The 22,042-nt window shown below is 48.7% G+C and overlaps 1 protein-coding gene across 8 annotated transcripts in view; it reads left to right on the top strand.

The window, feature by feature from the left end:
* The window catches only part of GPAT2 (glycerol-3-phosphate acyltransferase 2, mitochondrial), a 75,283-nt gene that overhangs the window by 47,496 nt on the left and 5,745 nt on the right, over positions 1-22,042 (top strand). The window contains exons 2-9 of one of the 8 annotated variants that reach the window (XM_053590210.1): positions 5,470-5,579; positions 8,314-8,377; positions 17,998-18,066; positions 18,197-18,310; positions 18,995-19,068; positions 19,480-19,584; positions 19,818-19,946; positions 21,842-21,941. In XM_053590210.1, the coding sequence (XP_053446185.1) occupies positions 18,013-18,066; positions 18,197-18,310; positions 18,995-19,068; positions 19,480-19,584; positions 19,818-19,946; positions 21,842-21,941 (576 nt within the window). In that variant the 5' untranslated portion in view covers positions 5,470-5,579; positions 8,314-8,377; positions 17,998-18,012. Of the gene's footprint in view, positions 1-5,469; positions 5,580-8,313; positions 8,378-9,573; positions 9,838-10,819; positions 11,109-13,720; positions 14,421-14,888; positions 15,167-17,938; positions 18,067-18,196; positions 18,311-18,994; positions 19,069-19,479; positions 19,585-19,817; positions 19,947-21,841; positions 21,942-22,042 lie in introns of those variants that run through there. The other 7 variants (XM_053590204.1, XM_053590206.1, XM_053590203.1 and 4 more) reach the window with 7 other exon arrangements.

Raw genomic sequence — 22,042 nt, 5'->3', positions numbered from 1 at the left:
AAGGTCACTTTTAGGCAGAAGCTCTGGGAGCCCATGTGTGGCCCATCACATTCTCTTTCCTTATTTCTGGGATCCTGGACATACCTGCTGAGATGAAGTCTCTGTTAAACTGGGTCAGTAAGTGCCTGTGACGCACACAGGCCTCCTGCTGACTCGCAGTGAATACATTGCATATGTAAGAAATAAAATTTACTTTCATAAACCTCTGAGATGTGAGGGTTGTTTGTTATTACAACATAACCCAGCCTATCTGGACTAATAGAGTCACCAAGATGGCCAATAAGATCCTTGCCCAGCACTTTAGAACTAGGACACAGGCCTCTCTAGTGGGCTGGGCCTATAAGATGTAAACCTGGCTACTATGTTTTCCACCATGGGAATATGGAAGCAGAAAAATCATTTTTTAATAAGAGAGAGGGAAGCAGGCAAATGACCTACCCGGTCATTCTGTGTAAGGTCTGGATGCATAAAAATCCTGCGTCCTGCTCCATTTTTATTATGTAAGCTTAGGTTAGTTTAGGTTGCTTCCAACCAAGAGTCTTGACACAGAGTAAAAGGGAATGTGGGACAAGCCCCCAGTTCACAGATAAGTATCTGAGGCTCAGTGTGGTTGAGTGACTAGTCCAAGGTCATAGAGCCATTGAGGACAAATATTCACCTGCTCCCTTTCTCATAGAATCATTCAGACAGTTGGGTGGCACCTGTGGCTCAGTGGGTAGGGCACCTGCCCCATATACTGAGGGTGGCGGGTTCAAACCTGGTGCCAGCCAGCTAAAACAGCAGTGGTAACTGCAACAAAAAATAGCTGGGCATTGTGGTGGGCACCTATAGTCCCAGCTTCTTAGGAGGCTGAGGCAAGAGAATGGCTTAAGCCCAAGAGTTGCTGTGAGTTGTGACATCACCGCACTCTACCAAGGGCGACATAGTGAGACACTGTCTCAAAAAAAAAAGAGAGAGAAAGAAAGAAAAAATAATAATTCAGGCAGTAAAGATAAATTGTAAGTTGTCCCTTCTCTCTTTCCCAATCCTACTCTCCAAAAGTACTCATAAGAGTTTGGTGGTCACTGTAATAGACCTTTTAAAAAATGTATTATAAACATGTATGTATATCACAATCACAGTGTTATTAGAAAAATGGGATCATATTGTATTAATTTTTCCAAAATTTTCTTTTTTTACTCATCAGATTGTTGACATTGTCAATTTCTACCTGTGCCTGGCCAAGCTGGTGACGTGTCAGGGAAGGAAGGGGTGAACAAGGTTAGGACACTTTGAACCCTTGTGTCGCCAAACTCAAAGGACTAAGGTCAGAAAATCCTCCAGGCAGGGCTGAGGCGTGGGGTAGAAGCTTCCAGGCACCTGGCACAGCCATTGCTGGGGTTCCCCGTGGGCCCTCCAGGCAGCCAGCCACCCTGGTGAGCTCCAACCAGGAGGAGCGTGGCCTTTGGTTTCAGTGAAATCTGCTCCCCTATAAAGTCCTCCTACTGGCCCAGTGCCTCCTCAATTCCTGGGGAAAATTGCATTAAAAGCCTTCCTGCCTCCCACGGTAGAGCAGGCAGGACGGAGGCGTCACCTGCAGGGAGGGTTTGTAAATTCCAATTCTCTCACTGGGGCGTTGGCAGCCCCAATAACCAGCTCTGCAGAAAGTGGAAGCAAACGTTCTTTGTTGACCAGAAGAAATCAGGAACCAAAGGCAGAGAACCAAGATTTGGGCACCTGGAAAGAACCGAGAGGCAGCCAGCCGAGACAGCTAGAGGCAGGCAGGCAATTAAAGGAGGGGGCTGAATTTTCAATTAACAGGTTTCTCTGCTAGAAGCAGATAATTAACAGATTAGCAATGCAGTTAGCAAGGCTGCTGCTGCCAGTATTGGGGCTCCAGATTCCACAGCAATGAAGAGGAATCTAAGGGCTAGTGAGGGTGGTGGGATCCAATGATGTGCTGGCTGGAAGGGTAGGAGGCTGGCATACAAGGGAGGGGACAGTGTAATCTGATTGTCCCCTGGCCTCGCTTGGCCCTTGGTTTGCAGAGCCCTCTTTGCCTGGGATTGGGCTAAGGAGACAGTTTATGAAACTATCTTGTCTTCATGGTGTTGACATCCCTGGAATCTGCACGTCACCATCCACCATCCAGGTTGTTTGGGAGAAAGCTGTGTAATGCAGGAGTGACAGCAGGACTTCAACATTAGACACTGCTGCGTTAAGTCTTTCTCCCACTTCCTAACTGGGTGGGGCTCAGTAAACAGCCCTGTAGCTCCCCCAGACTTCTTAGCTCCTTTGTAGTTCGGCAGGGTTACATCAAAGCCTAAAAAAGCCAGTAAGTATGCACCTCCATCTATGTCTTCCTGGGTCAGAGAGTTTGTGGAGACCACTGTTCCAGAGTCTTAATCAGCCTGAATCCCTGAGTGACCTGCATGGAGCAGACCCCTCTATTAAGCTCCCTAAGACATGTATCAGGAGTGAGAAGTAAACCACTGTGTTGAGTTATGAGATTTTTAGAGATGTTTGTCATAGAAGCATAGCCAAGCCTACCTTGACACTTACACGGGGGCACCCTCACCTCCCTGAGCATCAGTTTCCGTATCCATAATGTGGTTAAGAATGATACCCACCTTGAATGATTGTTACAATGTCAGGTTTTATGATACAGAAGTTGTCCGAATGGTACTCTCAGTCCCTGGACCCCACGCACCTTGCAAAAGGGAGGATTGCTGCCTTGGGCCAAAGTCCAAAGCCAGGGACATTTGATTGGCGGCTGCTAACAGATGGAATTTTTACAATGCTGAGCAAAGGGTTTCAGGGTTGAGCCCACATGGGGATGGACAAGGTCCATGTGATACTGGGGGCCCAAGCTGCACCCTCCTGGGGAAGGTTTTCCCAGATCGCTTCTGTTCCCAGTGTTGGGAGACAGGCTAAGGGCTGCTACCCCAACCCTTGCCTGGGGAGAGCTATCTGGATTCCTGAGTGTTTCTCCAGCATTACTGGGCTCTGGGAGGGGTTCCCTTGGTTCTTAAAGGTCTCAGTGACTCCTGTAACCCCAAGCAGCATAAACTTTCCCTCTGCCCCTCTGTCCAGTGGCAGCCCCCTCTGTGTCTCCTCTCCTGGCTGCACTCTTACCCCATGGCCATTTTCCTTCTAAACCTCTCGTCTGCTTCCCAGCCCCACTGCCCTCCATTAGGAATCAGCTGTGGCAGAGGCTGTTTCCCTGCTCTCTTTTTTTGGCCTGCTCCCTACTGTTCTTGTTTGGTCTACAATATCAAACCCATTTTTTTCCAGCTGATCTCATTTCTCCTGGAGTTTCTGATGCTCTGCGCCCCAAACGCAAGCAACCATTTTTCTATTCACTTTGCAAATATGAAGCCCTTTCACCCTCTCTCTGTAGCTGGCTCCCTGCTTTGAGTGAGCTCACCTGATTCTTTAGAGGCAGAATGTTCCAGGCACAAGTTTAAAAAATCTCCTTCCTAGCCTGTTTGTATCTTATTGGGCCTCTTCCTCCCTCACCCCGAGAAGATACCATTTCCCCCACAAAGCTGCAGACTTAACCCTTCTTCGGCAGGTCCCTCCTGCTCGCTAAAGCTGAGCTCACAGCTTTGGACTTTGAGACACAAATGCAATCAGATGTGACCTCCTTGTCCTTTGAGGATCCTGGTCAAAAAATAACCTAACTCACAAATCAGCAGGGGTTGGCGGCCTTGTCTCTGTTACAAATGAATCCGTATTCTGGCTAATGCCAGCGGCTGCCACCCTTACAACCAGAGATTTAGTCCATCTATGGCAGCAGTCACTGGCCACATGTGGTTATTGAGGATTTGAAAGGAGGTCAGAAAAATAGAGACGTACTGTAAATGTAAAATACATGGTGGATTCTGAGACCTGGGATGAAGAAAACATGTAAAGTAACACATTAATATTTTTTATATTGATTACTTGTTGAAATGATAGTATTTTGAATATATTGGGTTAAATATATCATTAAGGCTTGGTGCCAGTAGCTCAGTGGTTACAGCACTGGCCACATATACCCGGGCTGGTGGGTCAAACCCAGCCTGGGCCTGCTAAACAACAATGACAACAACAACAACAAAATAGCTGGGCCTCGTGGTGAGTGCCTGTTAGTCCCAGCTAGTTGGGAGGCTGAGACAAGAGAATCACTTAAGTATAAGAGTTTGAGGTTGCTGTGAACTGTGATGCCATGCACTCTACCAAGGGCGACATAGTAAGATTCTGCCTCAAAAAAAATGTGTATATATATATATATATATATATATATATAGGCTTGGCACCTGTGGCTCCAGTGGCTAAGGTGCCAGCCACATACACCTGAGCTGGCGGGTTCGAATCCAGCCAGGGCCCGCCAAACAACAATGACGGCTATAACCAAAAAATAGCCGAGTGTTGTGGCCGGCGCCTGTAGTCCCAGCTCTTGGGAGGCGGAGGCAGGAGAATCACTTGAGCCCAGGAGTTGGAGGTTGCTATGAGCTGTGACGCCACAGCACTCTACCCAGGGGGACAGCTTGAGCCCAAGAGTTTGAGGTTGCTGTGAGCTATGATGCTATGGCACTCTACCCAGGGTAACAAAGTGAGACTCTATCTCAAAAAGAAGGAAGGAAGGAAGGGATGGAGAGAGGGAGGGAGGAAGGAAGGCAGGCAGGCAAGCAGAGGCAGGCAGCTCCGAGGCCAGGGAAGCCAGGAGGAGCAGCTGCTTCTGTCTCTGAGGGCTCTCTAGCTTGAGGGCCAGTCCTCCCTAAGGTCCGGCTGCTCCTCTTGTTGGTTTTGAAATAAATCAATCTCCACAACCCCTTTTATCCCCTATGGATAAGTTGAATGAATTTCTATAAATTGGCTCTCATGGAGGTGGTCCTCTTCCCTCTGTGCCAGCCAGGTGAGGCTGCTGAGGCTGGAGGCATGACTTGCACTGCCCAGGGTTCTGGAAGCCAGTAGGAGCCCCAGGGTCTCCTGACTCCACACCTTGGGGCCCCAGCCACTGTTCCCTTCTTCTCCCTCTAAGCCAGAAGTGGCTGCATGACTCCATGTAACAGATGACAGGCATCCTCTCAGGGGCTCCCAGGACAGCTACTGCTCTGCTCATGGGCCCAGTGGCTCATCACATTGCCCTTTCCCTTCTCCTGTTCCTCCCCAGGGTATAACACTCTGCCTGCCAGTGCATCAGCCACCTTGTGACTTTAAGGACAGAGGCACCTGCTGAGGGTGCAAAGTAGGGAACTGGAGGACCTTGGTCTCTGCTAGCCTCACTCAGCCCAGGCCTTCTGCCCTTTGGCCTTGTCATCACTTGAGGAAAACAAAACAAAATGAAACCCTCTTTGCTTAAGACACTGTTAGTTTCTGTGTTTTTGTTATTTGCAATTATAAATGGTCCTCATCTCTGTCCTCTGGGAATGTTGGCCATGGATAGAATTTTCTGGTGAGAAGGGGAAGGGCTCAGAGTCTCTCTAATCTCACCATTTTCCCCAGGTTCCAGCTTCCTCTCACGTTTGCAAGGAGACAGATGGAAGGTTGGAAGGAACCTGGTCTTCCTCAGTGCCCTGGTGGGTGAATTCTAGGAGGATTTCTTCTGACAGAAGGTGAGAGCCTGAAGGAGGATGGCCACCACTGGAGCCTTTCTTCACTGATGAAGAAACTGAGCTCTGTGTCAGTTAGGGTATATTCACTGCAAGTAAAGAAAACTGAACTAATGGAAGCTTCAGCTTATTTTACTCATATAACAAATTCATTTAGTCCAGGATTATCTCACAGCCCAATAAAATCAAAGCATGGGTTTGACAAGTCTGAGATTTTCTGGGTATTTTCCCCAACATTGAAAGATGGCTCCCATTGCTCCAATTGTCACATCCTCACTAAATGAAAGGAAATAAGAGGCACAGAGGAGAGGAAAGAGGAATGGGTTTTCCTTATAGAGGAAAATCTTTCCCAGAAGGACCCCAGAAGAGTCCCCCTACTTTCTCATTGCTTGAAAAAGAAACTTTGCCTCCTGGTGCAGAGTATTCTTCTGGGACATCTGCACCAGATGTCCTGTGCTATTGGGGTGGTCCCGGCCCCTCAAGCCAGTCATGGTTTTCTTGTCCCCCCTGCTAGATACTGGCTCTAAGATGGGTGTGTGATACAATTCTGGCCAGTGAGACATGCCTGAAAAGCTGCTTGGGAAATTTCTGGGAAATGTTCTCTCACTTTTTTTTTTTTTTTTTTTTGGAGTTTTTGGCCGGGGCTGGGTTTGAACCCACCACCTCTGGTATATGGGGCTGGCGCCCTACTCCTTTGAGCCATAGGTGCCGCCCCCTGTTCTCTCACTCTTTTTTTTTTTTTTTTGTAGAGACAGAGTCTCACTTTATGGCCCTCGGTAGAGTGCCGTGGCCTCACACAGCTCACAGCAACCTCCAACTCCTGGGCTTAAGCGATTCTCTTGCCTCAGCCTCCCGAGTAGCTGGGACTACAGGCGCCCGCCACAACGCCCGGCTATTTTTTGGTTGCAGTTTGGCCGGGGCCGGGTTTGAACCCGCCACCCTCGGTATATGGGGCCGGCGCCTTACCAACTGAGCCACAGGCGCTGCCCTGTTCTCTCACTCTTAAAAAGAGAAGTCCAGGAAGAGGTAGTCTCCTCTGCTAGGTGCTGTCATTTCTGAATGTGATGTCAGGAACTGTGGCAGCCATCTTGCAATCATGAGGGAAGCTGACCTCAGCACAGAGGTGACCCATTGAAGAAGGTGGCATGGAAAGGTGGAAGAAACCAAGGTCTCTGCTGTCATTGCAGCACTGAACCAGATAGCCCTGAGCTGTCTTAATTCTGGGCTGCTTGGCACAGGACATACACCTTTTAGTTTAACCCCTTTGAGCCTAGCTTTCTGTTCCTTGCATCTGGAAGCAATCTAACCAATCCATGTATTTCCCACTGCTTGATTTCTTGCTCCAGAGGTAGGTGCAGTCCAGAACCAAGCAGCCCCACTTGGAGGGGATGGAGGAAGCAACACTACTTGTTCTTTGCCCGCACAGTTGGAGCTCAACCTTAGGTGTCTGGTTGCGCTTTACATAACTATGTTGTCCTCCAAGGCCATAAAGAGACTGGGGACTGTGTTTAAACCCCATGCAGTGGGAAGGAGTGGTTAGGAGGAGTGGATGTAGATGCTGCGTATAGGAAGGCCATTCTCCAACCCTCAGAACCCAGGCTACCCTCTAGCACGGCCCTGCTCAGCCCAGTCTCACTCCCAGTGCCCCTGGAGACAATGTCAGAAGCCACTCACCAGCTGCTCACTGCCAGGTGAGGCAGAAAGACTGGTGGTTAAGTTCTGGAGAATCCTCACACCCTGGGGCTAGGCCAAAATGGGCTTTTGTGGAGGGAGTGTGACCATTCTATCTCCCGGCTGCTTGCCCAGTCGGGGTGAATACAGGCCAGTGTACTTTTCTGGCTACTGATTATACAGATTCACTTGCACACGAACCCTCTCTTGTAATGACCCAGGCCCCCATGGGCGTGCTCCCCAGTGAAAACTCTCTCAGCCCTTCAGCCTTCCTGATGTCTTGGAAAGGGACTCTTTGGCAGCCAGAAGGGCCTAGGGAGGCACTTTTTGGAGGCATTTTCTTTCTAGGAGGGAATGTTCAAAGTCTCCCCTTTTCCCCTTCCCCTGGCCACCTACCACTAGCTGCCAAATTGAGCGAGACAGCAATGGTCCCTGCTGTCCCCAGGGATTGTCATGTCTGAGCTGGGAAGCCCAGGAACTACACTTCCTGCATTTCCAGCTTTGTTTCCCAGGACTCCCTGTTCATGTTGCTGGCTGCTTGGTGCCTACTTGGACTCCCTTACCGTCTGCAGGTGGTTATGTAGCCCAGTGGGGCCATCAGGGATTAGTTCAGGTATGTGACTCTTTCTGGGCCAAAGAGAGTCAGCCTTGGGGCTTTTATGGAAACCTCTGAGAAGGGGGTTCTCACACCTCTGGTTTGTTAGCTGGAGAGTATACACTTGGCATTGTTGAGGACTGTCTTTGCCACCCAAGAAAGTCAGCCTAAGAATGAAACTTACACAGAGACAAGCATTTGGAAAGGCATCAGGGGCCATCTTGAGAATGTTATCTGAGCACCCAAACCCACCTATGCCTGAAACCTACCCTGGACTTTACAGTCACTTCAGTCTATAAAATACCCTTTTTTAAAAAAAGTCAATTCGAGCCGGCTGTCTGCCACTCACAATGGAAAGTTATTAGTAATATAAAGGCACATGTGCCTCTCAGGCTGAACTAATCTCTCCTTTATTGCTCTTGCTGCTGAACACACCCCATTTCATTAGTATTTGCTGTTCCCTACCTGCAGCAGAACCCTCTTTCTGAAGGAGTGGACACTGCTGCTGTGCCGGCTGTCCCTGATCCAGGTGCAGGTAATTATCCTTTCAAGTTGAGCCAGACTCCTCGACTATTGTCATCTTCAGCCGAGTAACAGTCTTCTTGTTTTATTTATTCTTTTATCTCCACATCCTGCTCCCATTCCCTGCCCCTGCAGAGGAAACATGCTCATCAGTCTTTTATTCCCCCAACCCTTCACCTTGCTTTTAAGTGCTCTTGCAAAATGGATATTGTCTTTGTGTGATTGTTATCTTTGCAAATGATAGTGTTTGTTTCTCATGTCATTTCTTATTTTTCAACTCAGCATTGTTTTAAGGTTCGTCCATGTTGCTATGCATAATTCTCCAAGGTGGACTGTTTCCATTTTGCCTTTCCATTCTCCGTGAGATGGACATGTAGGTTGTCCTCGGCCCCAGCCACCACACCCCACAAAGAACTCTGCAGTGTACATGTTGGTGTGGACCTGAGTCAATTTCTTTTGCAATTAGCCTTGGAAATGGAACAGAAGGTTGTAAGGGACTAGTACTGGCCGAAATCCCTCTGTAAGCAGTGCCCGCTCTAAGATCCCCACATCCCTGCCCTACACAAACACCTGTCTTTACCTCACTAAGTTTTGCTCAATATTAATAGATTGCATTATCTGTCTATTACTATGTAAGAAGTGACAAAATTAAGTCACAAATTTAGTGGCTTAAAGCTATACACATTTTTTCATCTCCAATTTTCCATGGGCCAGGAGCATGAGCATGGATGGCTTAGCTGGATCCTTTGCTCAGGTGGCCATCAAATGACAGCCTCTGGAGAATGAGGCTGCATTCTCATCAGAGGCTTAATAGGAGAAAAACTTGCTTCAAAGATGCCTCATTGTTGGCAGAATCCTTTGTGAGTGGTTGTAGAACTCAAGGCGACTTACCTTCAAGGTCAGCAGGATAGTCTCTGACCTTTACATACTTTTCTAAAGGACTCACCTGATTAGGTTTGACCACCCAGAATATTCTCCCTTTTGATCAACTTAAAGTCAACTTATAAGGGGGGTTTAGTTACAGCAGCAAATTGCTTTCCCCTTTTCCATATAGCATAACTATCGCCTTTGCCATATTACAGGTCCTTCCCACATGCAAAGTGAGAGGATTATATAAAGGCTTGTGCATTGGGGCTCATCTTAGAGCTACCATCACAATGAGGTGATGTCTTATTGTTTTTTTTGTTTGTTTGTTTGTTTGTTTTGTAGAGATGGAGTCTCACTGTACCACCCTCGGGTAGAGTGCCATGACGTCACACAGCTCACTGCAACCTCTAACTCTTGGGCTTCCGCAATTCTCCTGCCTCAGCCTCCCGAGCAGCTGGGACTATAGGTGCCTGCCACAACGCCCGGCTATTTTTTTGTTGCAGTTCGGCTGAGGCTGCATTTGAACCCGCCACCCTCCGTATATTGGCTCGGCGCCCTACTCACTGAGCCACAGGCGCCACCTGTCTTATTGTTTTTTAAGTTGTGGTAAAATACATATATAATTTACCATCTTAACCATTATTAAGTGCTCAGTAGCATTAAATACATTTGCATTGTTGTGCAACGATTACCACTGATACTGGAATTTCGTCTTCAGTAGGTTCTTGGTCTCGGTGATTTGAAGAATAAATCCGCAGACCAGTAAGACAGGATTTATTTACAGAAAAGAATACAAAAACACCAAAGCTCCTGGCAGGGAGAGAAAACCCAAGTTGGGAGAGAAAAGTTCTCTGTTTCTCTTTTAGCAGGGCTGGGTTTCTCTTTTAGTGGGGCTCAGTAGTTACATTTAGCAAGTCAGGGACTCTCTGTGGTTACATTTAGTGTGTCTGGGACAGCGTGTCTGAGACATGTCTGGGACATGAATGAATGGCTACAAACCCTTTCATTCCCAGGAATAGGAAATGGGGCCCCCCTGCCTACCCTCCAGCCCGCTGGTTCCTCTGCTCACTGTCACCGCACCAACACGGCCAAGGCAGAGGCAGCCGGTCCGTGCCCCCCAGCTCCACAAGCTGGCTGGGATGCCACTTGTCCCATATCACCGCCATCAATCTCAAAAACTCTTCATTCTGCAAAGCTGAAATATTGTATTCACCAAATACTAACTTCCTATGTCCCCTTTGCCCCAACCCCTTGCAACTTTTCTGTTCCTATGAATTTGATTATTCTAGATATCTCATATAAGTAGAATCATATAATATTTGTCTTTTTGTAATGGGCTTATTTCACTTGGCAGGATATCCTCAAGGTTCATCCAGGTTGTAGCATTTTTTTTTTTGAGACAGGGCCTCAAGCTGTCGCCCTGGGTAGAGTGCCGTGGCATCACAGCTCACAGCAACCTCCAACTCCTGGGTTCAAGCGATTCTCCTGCCTCCCCCTCCCAAGTAGCTGGGACTACAGGCACCCACTACAATGCCTGGCTATTTTTTGGTTACAGCCATCATTGTTGTTTGGTGGGCCCAGGCTGGATTCGAACCCGCCAGCTCAGGTGTATGTGGCTGGTGCCTTAGACACTGGAGCCACAGGTGCCGAGCCCATTTTTTTTCTACTGATATCACATTTTGTTCACACTGATCCTTTAATCCATCATCTGAGCATAAATCTTGGATGGGATTACATTATTTTTCTCCATATAGTAAATCAGAGTTTTCCCAACAAAGAAAAATAACTCTTTCCCACTGGCAAGTGATGCACCTTTTATGGTATAAGAAGTTTCCTTATGACTAGAGGTCCACCTTGAAATTCTCCATGCTGACGCGGTGAGTTGTCTTTCACGATCATCATATTGCATAGCAATGACAATGTCTTTATCATATGTCAATACCCCTTTTACTTTGGCATCTATGGACCTTTATTTCTTCTCACATATTTCTCCCCCCCCCCTTAGTCTCTTCGGAGAGAGTCAAGCTCCTCAGGTATTTCAGAGTAAGTTTATAAAGCTGGAATTTGTATTGGCATTATAGGAAGTTATGAATTAATTTAGGGAGAACTGAAATCTCCATATATTAGGCCACCCCTCCCAAGTGCATGAGATGACTCTACTTGCTGAGGGTGTCTACACTCCTACTCTACTCCTACCTACCAATTAGCAGGCAAGGGATGGAGTTTGCTAAATCAAAGCTAGGGAGGAAGAAAGAGTGGATCTAGAATGTTCCTCGGCGCCATTCCCTCCATTCTCAGCTAAGCCAGGCAACAGTGAGGAACATCCTGTTACAAAAGCTGTTTTTTGGGTGGACATAACCCAAGAAGTCTCTTTCTACTGAGGCTGTGAAGGGAGGATGAATGTAAGTTGTGGGCAGTCATCTTTTTATAGGAAAGAGGCTTCAGGAAGGAACAAAAGCAAGCAAACACAAAGAGCACGGATACATGAGAGACAATCGGAGACCTGACAACTTCAGACACCTGGGTCTAGCCATGCCTGAAGTTATCACAACTACATGAGTCAGCCACTTATCTTTTGATGTGAGTTTATCTGAATTGGAATCAGCGGAAAGGAAAAGAGTCCCACTGGACAGAGACTTTAACAAGAAGTCCAGCTCTGTGCTCACTCCCCTGAACGGTCACTCCTCAGGTATCACCATACTCTTAGGGGGCTAATTTTGATCATATTTCCCCTTTTCTCAAAATATCTTTGAATCCTAATTTTGTCAAGTACCCATTATTCCTTCTTATTTTACGGCATCTGCTAGAAGACTAAACCTGCCTTCTGGGTCATTATCCAAATTGTTAATAAAGTTGGCAAAGTGGAGGACAGAGCCCTGTAGCATGACCAGGCCATCCACAAATTAATTTTTCATACTTGTCCCTAGTCTTCATAGAATCCCAGATTCCCAATGTTATAAAAGGACTTCAGATTCCCCACCCATCTACCCTGCCCCAGCCTCTTGAATCAAGCTTTTATCATTAGAGCTGTTAACCTTGGTTAGGGAGAAAGTAGCCTGTGTGGTGTCTGTTGGCAGCTTGACAACATCAATTTTCCCATTCTTTTGCCACCAGCACCCAAATGCTACTTCTATATTTTCAGCTGTGATTTTCTGCAATGTTTAACAATACTTTATAGAAAGTTCTGGAATAAAGTATGAAATTTACAACATAGAGCACAATCAATGGTTAACTTCTAAAGGTGGCTGTGCTCAGAGTTCCTGGGCCTACAGTGGAGGGGGGTGTCTCAGAAAGAGGCCTTTGTGCACATTTCCTGTATTAGTCGGGGTTCTTCAGGGAAACAGAACCAATAGAAGAGGTAGATAGACAGACAGATAGATGAGAGAGGATTTATTACAGGAATTGGCTCATGCAATCATAGAAGCTGAAAGTTCCATCATATGCTTTCTGCAAGCTGGAGAACCAGGGAAGCCAATGGCATAGCTCAGTCCAAGGTCAAAGGCCCGAGAACCTAGGGGGATGCTGGTATAAGTCCTGGAATCTGAGGGCTGGAGAATGTGGAGTTCTGATGTCCAAGGACAGAAGAAGATGGGTGCCCACATTCTGGAAGAGAGAGAAAGAGCAAATTCACCTTTCCTCTGCCCTTTTTGTTCTACACAGGCCCTCAACTGATTCAGTGGCGCCTGCCCACATTGGGTGAGGATGGATCTTTATTACTCAGTGCACTGGTTCAAACATCAGTCTCTTTCAGAAACACTATCACAGACATACCCAGAAATAACACTTTACCACCTATCTAGGTATCCCTTGAGCCAGTCAAGTTGACACCTAAAATTAACTATCACATCTCCCTTTCCCCAGCCCCCCTGGTGATCACCAGAGAGATGGGCAAGAAGCCTCTCTGTTTAATGTGAACAGAGTCCTTTTCTTCAGATGATGTACAGCAGGAAGGCCTGCTATTGTATTCAATGCCCCACAATCACAGGAAGGGCCTTTGTCCCCCTGGGTTCAGTGAGTCAGTTTCATGCATCAAGACATTTTGGGTAATGCGTTTTGGCCTGAAGAAGGGTGGGGCGCCCAGATTCCAGTCCAGGTGGAGCAGAACAAGCCCAGTTGAGTTTTTGTTTCTCTCAGGGTCAGGTCAGTCCCAGTCAGTCTGCATGGGAGCTGGCCTGTAAGTCTTGGTGCACTGCAATTCTGTATCTTCTTCAAAATGCTCAAACGAGAGGCTACTGAGTCTTCTGTACCCTGACTAAGATCTAGGTCTGAGGAGTCATGCTTCTTTTCAAATACCCAACTTGCAGCAAACAACCACCACAAAAAACACATCCCTTCCGGGCGGTGCCTGTGGCTCAGTCGGTAGGGCACCGGCCCCATATACCGAGGGTGGTGGGTTCAAACCCGGCCTCAACTGAACTGCAACAACAACAAAAAAATAGCCGGGCGCCTGTAGTCCCAGCTACTTGGGAGGCTGAGGCAAGAGAATCGCTTAAGCCCAGGAGTTGGAGGTTGCTGTGAGCTGTGTGATGCCATGGCACTCTACCGAGGGCCATAAAGTGAGACTCTGTCTCTACAAAAAACAAACAAACAAAAAAACACGTTTCTTCCAAAGAAGCAATTCTGCTAGATGACAGGCCTGGTCTCTGCCATTATAATCTGTGCAACTTTCCAGCCTCGCCTCAGCATTAGATCTCCCCAAGAAGCAGTGGTAGGAATTTGTTCACAACTGCAAAATTCTAGTGCCTATACTGGTTGTGTTCCCAGAACTGAGGAGGCAGCCCTCATGTAAGTTCAAGTCTGCCCTCTTAGGAGGCAACTTACAACTGCTAAAAAAAGATGTTTTTCTTTTTTCAGTCTCAAAATCTCAGGGTGTTGTGGCCAGTGCACTTAGATACAAAAGAAAGATAAGACAGGGCACGAAATGGACTCCACAGATACTGTTAGAACATTGCAAACCTGGGTTAAAAGGAGTGGATGCATACATACAGCCTGGGTAGGTGCAAAAATAAGGGAGAAAGATGGATATATCCTGGAGGGGGAAGGTAGGGGAGTCACATCAGGGGTGGTGAGTCAGAGGAGGGAGGGATGTGAATCTGTTTTCTGCTACCTTGGGCCCAAGCAGGCTCATTTATGCCTTTGCTCCTGCAGAGTCACATGTTCTGAAACTATGGAATCCTCCGGCATATCAGGTGAGCTCATTACATGTAGGGCAGAGCAGGAACAAAGCACAGTCATTCCCTCGTTCACTTATTCTATATTACTTGCCTACCTCTTGGTAATCTCCTGCTGGGCACTGGGAACACAGTCAAAAGATGAATGAACCCATAAGATCTTTCTTCACATGGAGCTTAGGGCCACGGGAGCTGGGCATTAATCAAATAATCACACGAATGAATACACTGGTCATAGGCCCACCTGAAACCTAGGCAGCTTGCGGCTGCAGCAGGTCTCTGACTATGACTCTCGAGTTCTCTTTAACAAAGGAAATGACACTGGGGAGGCCTGACTTGTTTCTCATGAACCAACAATGGTTCTTTCCTAATCTCCTCCAACTCAGAATTTTGCTAGACCCTAAATTTCACGTTGGCGGAGTGTACGCCCTAGGAGCGTCTTTCATTATAATCTTGCTAAGCAAGAGCCCTTCTCAAAACCTTCAGATGCGGAGGGAACCCCAACCAACTCAAGGCCTATCTGGGAAGGGGAGCAGGCCACGCCCAGCGTAAGGTCACGTGTGAATGGGTGAGTGACGCAGGGCCTGTAGCTCCTCACGGGGCGGAGCGCGGCGCCAGTGGGAGGGGCTTCTGGCCTAGCGTGTGTCTCTATTGGCTCTCAGGGCTGCTTTGGAGTCCTGCGCCGGGCCGCAAGTCTGCGTCTTCTTCCGGCTGGCGAACTCTAAAGAGCGGCTGCTTTGGCGGGAATTGGCTGTGGGTGTGAGGTGAGACCTGCTGGGGTTGCTTCTCGGCTGGGACAGGTTGGACTAGGCCCGAAATCATTCTGGGCCTTTTCCGCTTCAGGAGCTGGGCTGGTAGGTCTTGGGGGTGGTGAGGGTGGACTAGCAGGTGTTAGACGGGATAGAACCCAGGTCGTTCAAGGCCAGTAGCGTAAATGAGTCCCTCTGGGGGACCCATGGTCGTGGGGGTGGGTAGCATTGGAGAGCTCTGGTTTGCAATGCCTTCAGCAACCCCTCACCTTAGACCCAGAGAGACTTGGGGCAGGCAGACGCCCTTTCGTCCGCTCTGAGGTGCTTCAGGGAATGCCCGCCATGGGTCTGGCGAGGGGCTTGGGTTCTGAGGGGCGTTCCGGACGGGGGCTGTGGGGGAAGAGGTCAGGTTCAAGCTGAGCTTTAAAGGGGAAATTCTCTGTGGTTCTGTGTAGGGCACAAACATTGCAAACAGAATAACGAGTTTAGATATCCTTAGATGGAGATTGCACGCTGCTCACACGTGCACAGTGACAGACACCGGGTGTGATCAATGTGGTGGCAAACGGCAGGGCTCGTGCTGTGGGCTAAGCAGCTGGTGGCCTCTGGGCTCCTGCGGGGTGTTTGTTCAGAGATGCCAGGTTGCAAATTTCTTTACAACAGCAACTGGAAACTCTGATTTGTGTATATGTATATACACAAATATCAACGTCTCTAGTTTTATTTTATTTATTTATTTATTTTGTGAGACAGAATCTCACCATGTCATCCTTGGTAGAGTGCCCTGGCGTCACAGTTCACAGCAACCTCAAACTTTTAGGTTGAAGCCATTCTCTTGCCTCAGCCTCCCAAGTAGCTGGGACTACAGGTACCCGCTGCAACATCCAGCTATTTTTTTGTTGCAGTTGTCAATTGTTGTTTAGCTGGCCCTGGCTGGGTTCGAACCTGCCAGCCTCAATGTATGTGGCTGGCGCTGTAACCACTGTGCTACAGGCGCCGAGCCAAAGTCTCTAGTTTTAAATGTTTGTTTTAATTCATAAGTTTTAGCATATTGTACAGTCTATATATATAATATATATGAATATATATTTCAAATTTGGCCCTTGGGATGCCAATTTGCAACCTCTGCTTTATGTGTCCTGCAGGGGAGGGGACATCCCCACAGGAGTTACAGACGGACAGAAGTCACTGTTTGGGGGACTTGGGTGCTAGAAAGGTGGATCTCAGAACTGATCCCTGGATTGTGTGATTTAATTGGTAGATGGGGATTACCACTTTTACTCTGCCTGTTTAGGGGTAGCCCAGATCTAGTGGGGTCAGATTTTGGGATTGGCAGTGCCTTACAAAGTAGGCAGGACTTCCCACAAGGTGCTCTCCCAGTGCCATGTCTGTGAAAGGGCCTATGAGAACATTTGTAAAATAGGGCCTTTAGGATGAGTCCCTCAGAGCCTGTGCACTGCAGAAATCGTGATCCTGCTACTACCTGGCTTTGTGGTTCTAAACTGAATTTACTGAGGAAAGAAGGGGAAAGCCTGAGGAATTCTTGGAGAGGAAGTTACAGTCAGTCACCTAGCTCTTCCTGGATCTCTCTTTCATGTAGGCCCATCTGCTGGACATGCAGAGATGAGTCATTTGTAGCCCTTGCCCGCAAGACATGTTCAGATGCTGTGGGGAGGTGAAACTTTAGTCCTGAAAGATGGCTTCACTTGGCTCTTTGCTCAGTAAGCTTGTGCTAGGGATCCCAAGAAGGAGAGGGAGAATCTAGAGGAGGGTGTTCCAGGTCATCATGGACTTAGAGCCATGTGCAGAATTTGATGGGTGGCTAGGAAGGGAAAAGGCACTCCCAGGTGGGGGCATGTCCATCATTTGATGTGGGGTGCAGGGAATATGTAAATAATTCAACTGGCCGACTCATCAGGGACGCAATGAGAAATATAGATGGTTTTTATAGGGCTCAGTTTTTGGGCCAGGAGGGGTTTAGTGCTGTTTTATAGAACATAGATATTTGATATTCAGGGGAATATTATGGTGGGAAGAGGGGGACTAAGGAGATACCAAATGATGTCTTCTCTTTCATGAGTGGGGATCAATTATGGAAAAGTCTATCTTCTCCCTAACTGGATGAACATTGGAATAGGTCTGTTTGGCATTTCTCTGTGTTCTGTCCCCCATCTAGTAGCTGGCCCACGTTCCTGTAATGATTGAGTGGATAAAGGGCTGTCTTCTGGTGGGGAGGAGGAGAAGAAGAGAGAGCAGCTTAGTAGGACCTGGTGGCCTCATGGAGATGGTTCTTTTCTTCTTTGGCAGTCTCATGCCTCCATTCTGCCGATCTAGCCCTTGTTTTTTCCCTTTGCACAGAAGGGGTCTGAACGTCCAGTATAGCTCCCATCTGTGCTGGGATATGGCAGGGTGGATGTTGATGATAAGACAACTGTTTCCCCTAATGTTGGCCCAGGGAGCCTCTGACCAGGAAAGCTGGCTCTTTGGTGGAACCAGTTGGGTGTGGAGCAAGGTTTTTTTTTTTTACATTTTTTTTTATTTTTTATTGTTGTTGCATTTTGGCCGGGGCCGGATTTGAACCCACCACCTTCGGTACAGGGACTGGCAGCCTACTCACTGAGCCACAGGCGCTGCCCTGGAGCAAGGTTTTGATCTGAGCCTAGGTTCTGCTCACATCTAGCCTGGGTGTTGTCTGTGCCTCCTGGGGATAGGGGATTGAAGTCAACCAAGAAACCCCTAGGTTATGGCTCAGATTCCATGTGGCTCCATCTTCCCACCTTTCCCTAGGTCAGTTTCCTGTAGAGAGAGGGAGAAAGGCAGAAGTGACTGTTTCCCGGATTTTACAGGCCCTTATAGCCACCATGTTGGAAAGCAGACTTCAAACCCAGCAGAGGAGCAGCCGCAATGGCCGGGAGGTAGTGTGGCCCCTCCCATTCCTAGAATACCTTCTACCCTACCCTTTTCTTATGCCACTCACTGCTGGATCCTTTTTCCCTCTGCCAAGGACTTTAAGTCCTCTTACCTCTCCTGGTGGTCCTTTTCCAGACCAGCCTGTCTTCCTCAGGCTTTGGGATGAAGCTGGAGGCTGTCACCCCATTCCTGGGGAAGTATCGTCCCTTTGTGGGTCGCTGCTGCCAGACCTGTACCCCCAAGAGCTGGGTGAGTGATGGTGGGGCCACAGCCACCCTGGAAAGCCTGGTTCTGAGAGCCACAGTTCTAGGAAGCTGCTTCTTCCTATGTCCTTCCAAGCTTGGCCCTTTGCTGCTCCGTACCTCTCTTTTCCTTTTATCTTTCGGGAGATTGGGTGCACTGTTACAGCTTGTGTTCCTGGGCTGCTTGCCCCCAGGCCTGGGAGAGTTGGGTGGGGAAAGTGTAGAGGGACCTAAGGGGCAGTAAGGTGTGCCCAGAGGGTTGTCTAAGTCCTATTGTTCAGTTTTGGGGACACTGCTCACTCTGACTTCTCCAGTGCTCAACCCATGCTTGAAGACCTCTCTTTGGTCTATGCCATGTGCAGGTCTGAGGAGGCCTAGATTTCTGATGGAGATCTAGGCTACTTATTCTCTGCCATTGAGAAGAGAACTTATTGGAGACTTAATATGACACTCTCAAAGCGGGTGACTTTGTACCAATATAGGACTTCTATTTTGAGTATGAACCCCCTTTTCCTGAGCCATCATTAGGATCTGGGGTCATACATCTTTTGGGAAATTCTGTGCTATAATCTTTTCTCCTGGAAGGTTTATTAGGCCATCAGTCAGAGTCCAGAGGGGCAGGGTAAGGACTTTTCTTTGCCAGTTTGTAAAGGCCTCCCAGGACATGCTATCCCTGCCCCCTCTCTGGCAGGAGTCCCTCTTTCACAGAAGCATAATGGATCTAGGCTTCTGCAGTGTGATCCTGGTGAAGGAGAAGAACACCAGGTAGTCAGAGCTGGGTGGAGGGCAGGGTGGCATTAGGGCCTCTTGGGGGAAGGGCCGCTGGGGTTCTGCCTTGTGATGCCATTTCTTTCTCCTGTGGAAAAAGAAGGGCCCCTGTTCTTTACTCCATATCCAGGCATGTGGGGAGAGGTTATCTTGGAGCTTCTCTGCATTTCTTCTGTGAGCCTGGGTGGCCTTCCCCGCTGTGTGTCAGGCCCTGAACCTGTACCTGATTCAGTGGGGAGAGGAGTGGGAATGGGGCACAGATGGGGCAGTGATTCCTCTTCTTGCTCAGGTGTTCTGGGACTCAGGACTGGGTGTGATGCCTTTCTGATCTAATAGTCCTCATAGGACCCTAGTCGGGGTGGGCCTCTCTGATGGATCTTCTGCCCCTACTCTGGGGGCTGTGCCCAGGTTCCGGGGCTGGCTGGTTCGGAGGCTCTGCTATTTTCTGTGGTCCCTAGAGCAGCACATACCCTCCTGCCAGGACACATCTCAGAAGATTGTGGAAAGCACTGGGTGAGGAGACAGGGACTGGGGTCTGGCTGGCAATTCTGGGACCCTGAAAGGGATGACAAAGGCTCTAGACAGTGGTGGTTGAGAGGTCTGGCTGCTGCAAGGATTCTAGAGCATTAGCTTTTCCTGGGATTCTTCCTTAAAGAAGGAGGGTGAATACTGGAGGCTGTGCCCTGGGGAGGTGATCTGATAGACCTTAGGCCTTACCCAGCCCAACACCACTCCTCCCTGCACAGGGTACAGAAAATTCTTTCAGGGAAGACCCCAGGAGGAGCTGGAGAAGGCCAGGTGTCCAACCTTGTGAAGAAAGAGGTCCAGCGCATCCTGGGCCACATCCAGGCCTCACCCCAGCCTTTCTTGATCAGGTAACTCTGCACTGAGGGGCACTTGCCCTTGAGCAAGGGCCTCTGGCTTTCTGGAGAACAGGTTTCAGCAGGGCTTGGGGAAGAGCTAGATTCCCCTCTGGGGAGGTGGATGATGTTTACCTGAGTGGTCTGCAGCCTGCTTTTACCACCTGCTTCCCCTTCCACATGTCTTCAGCACAGGTCTGAGCTCCTGTTAGATGCAGGCCACAGAGGGGTGAACAGAGATAGGCACTACTGCAAGAAGGAAGGAACGTAGGCTCAGACCTGAGAATACCCGGAAGGGGAGGAAGAGATTGTAAGTCGGCCAAAAGGGAAAATAGGGGCCAGCTATGGAGGTATAAGAATGGGGAGAACAGTCTTATAGCAGGAATAGCTGAGCTATGGCCCTGGGCAGGAAGGGGCTGGGTTTGCTCAGTAGTTGATACGGTTGAAAGCTGGCACGTGAGAAGGAGCGAGCTGCTAGAGGTGAAATTGAGAGCCAGAAGCAACGAGATCATGCAGGGCCGTGTGGGAAGTTTGGATCGGATCACTTAAGTATAGTGAAAACCAGTTGAAAAGTTGTAAGCAGGAGGTGACAGCATGGTGAGTTAGGGTCAACAGTAGAGACCAGAAAACCATCTGGAAGTCTGTTCTGTTAGTCCAGGTGAGACATGATGATGGACAGTAGAGGCTGGAAAAAGCAGATTGAGATATCAAGGTGATGCTATCGGGACTCCCTGATGGATTGGATAGTGGGATGGGGACAGTGAGGCAGAGAGGAGTACCTGGTGGCATGTATAGAGGAGGACAGGCATAGGGAGAAGTGAGTTGACCCCAGAAGGATGTTTTGGATGGAGAGTTTCCATACCTGGCATTGTGGAGACAGAGAAGGCAGGTAGGTGCATGTGTATCTGGAGCTCAGATGAGAGGCTGGGGATAGTTTGCGCAGCTTTAGCATAGGTTTAAAGACAAAGGGACTAATGAGTCACTGAGGAAAGGAGGGCTTAGGGCTGCATGTGTCAGGCTTAGCTGTCTTGAAAGTGGCGAGAGGTCAATGGAGCAAGGACAGAAAGTAGAGGTTGCTAGTGACCTTCACTAACCCTCTGTTGTGACAGTTCCTTAACTCTGTTGAGACTAGTAGTCCCTTGACCTGCCGACCTTTACACCAGCCATCAGCCACTCCCAGCTTGCCTTCCCTCCTGGTCTAGCTCTGATTCCATGGCTTATCATGAAAATAATGCTCTTGTGAAGGGGTCACTGGGCACTAACCAGCTGGCTGCCTTTTCTTCACCTGCGCAGCCAAACAGTGCTGGAGAAGCACATGGTATTGGACTGGTTTCCTTGAAAGGGCAGATTAAGGAAGAAGTAGAAGCATCAGATGGGGTCTTGCTGCTTGTCCACCACATCTTCCACTATTTGTGTCTGTACATCTGTCCTCAGTTAAAGCTGGCTCCCACTTTGAGCCTCTAGATAACCCACCCATCTGCCAGGAACTTTGCCACTGCACTTACCCCGACTTCCACACCCAATTCTTGTATCTCTAATCCTTCCCCTTTAGTCCACCTTTTCCAGAAGTTTGCAAAGACTAGGTTGGGTTCTGCCTAGAGAAAGGCTTGGTTTTCTAGTCTCCTTTCAGGTAAATGGCCGATGCTCTGGTGCGAGGCAGCTGCACCACAAGGTCTAGGCAGAGTATCAGCGCTTCTCTGGTATGGGCTCTGGTGTCAGCCCCCGTCCCCCTCTTCCAGGCCCAGCACCACCACTTCTTAAGCAGTTTTGTAGCCTCTCTGAGCCTCACTTTCTTCTGTGAAATGAGGACAATAATGCCTACCCAGGAGGAGTGCTGGGTGGCCCTCTGAGAGGCTGTGGGGCCGAGCCGCATGTCCTTGCCATACCTCAGGCCATGCATCACTCCCCAGGCTGTTCAGCTGGGTGCTGCTGAGGTTCCTGAACTGCCTCTTCCTGAATGTTCAACTCCACAAGGGTCAGATGAAGATGGTCCATCAGGCCACCCAGGCGGTAAGGCCTTCCTCCATTGGGATGGCAGGAGCAGAGGCTGGGCCAAGCCCTTAAGTTGGGACCAGCCCCATCAGCTGGTGGGAAAAATCCACCACTCTTTG

Source organism: Nycticebus coucang, chromosome 4, assembly GCF_027406575.1.
Source record: "Nycticebus coucang isolate mNycCou1 chromosome 4, mNycCou1.pri, whole genome shotgun sequence".
NCBI classification, from domain to species: Eukaryota; Metazoa; Chordata; class Mammalia; order Primates; family Lorisidae; genus Nycticebus; species Nycticebus coucang.
The sequence above is the reverse complement of the archived record's forward strand: the minus strand, read 5'-3'. Positions and strand labels throughout refer to the sequence as shown.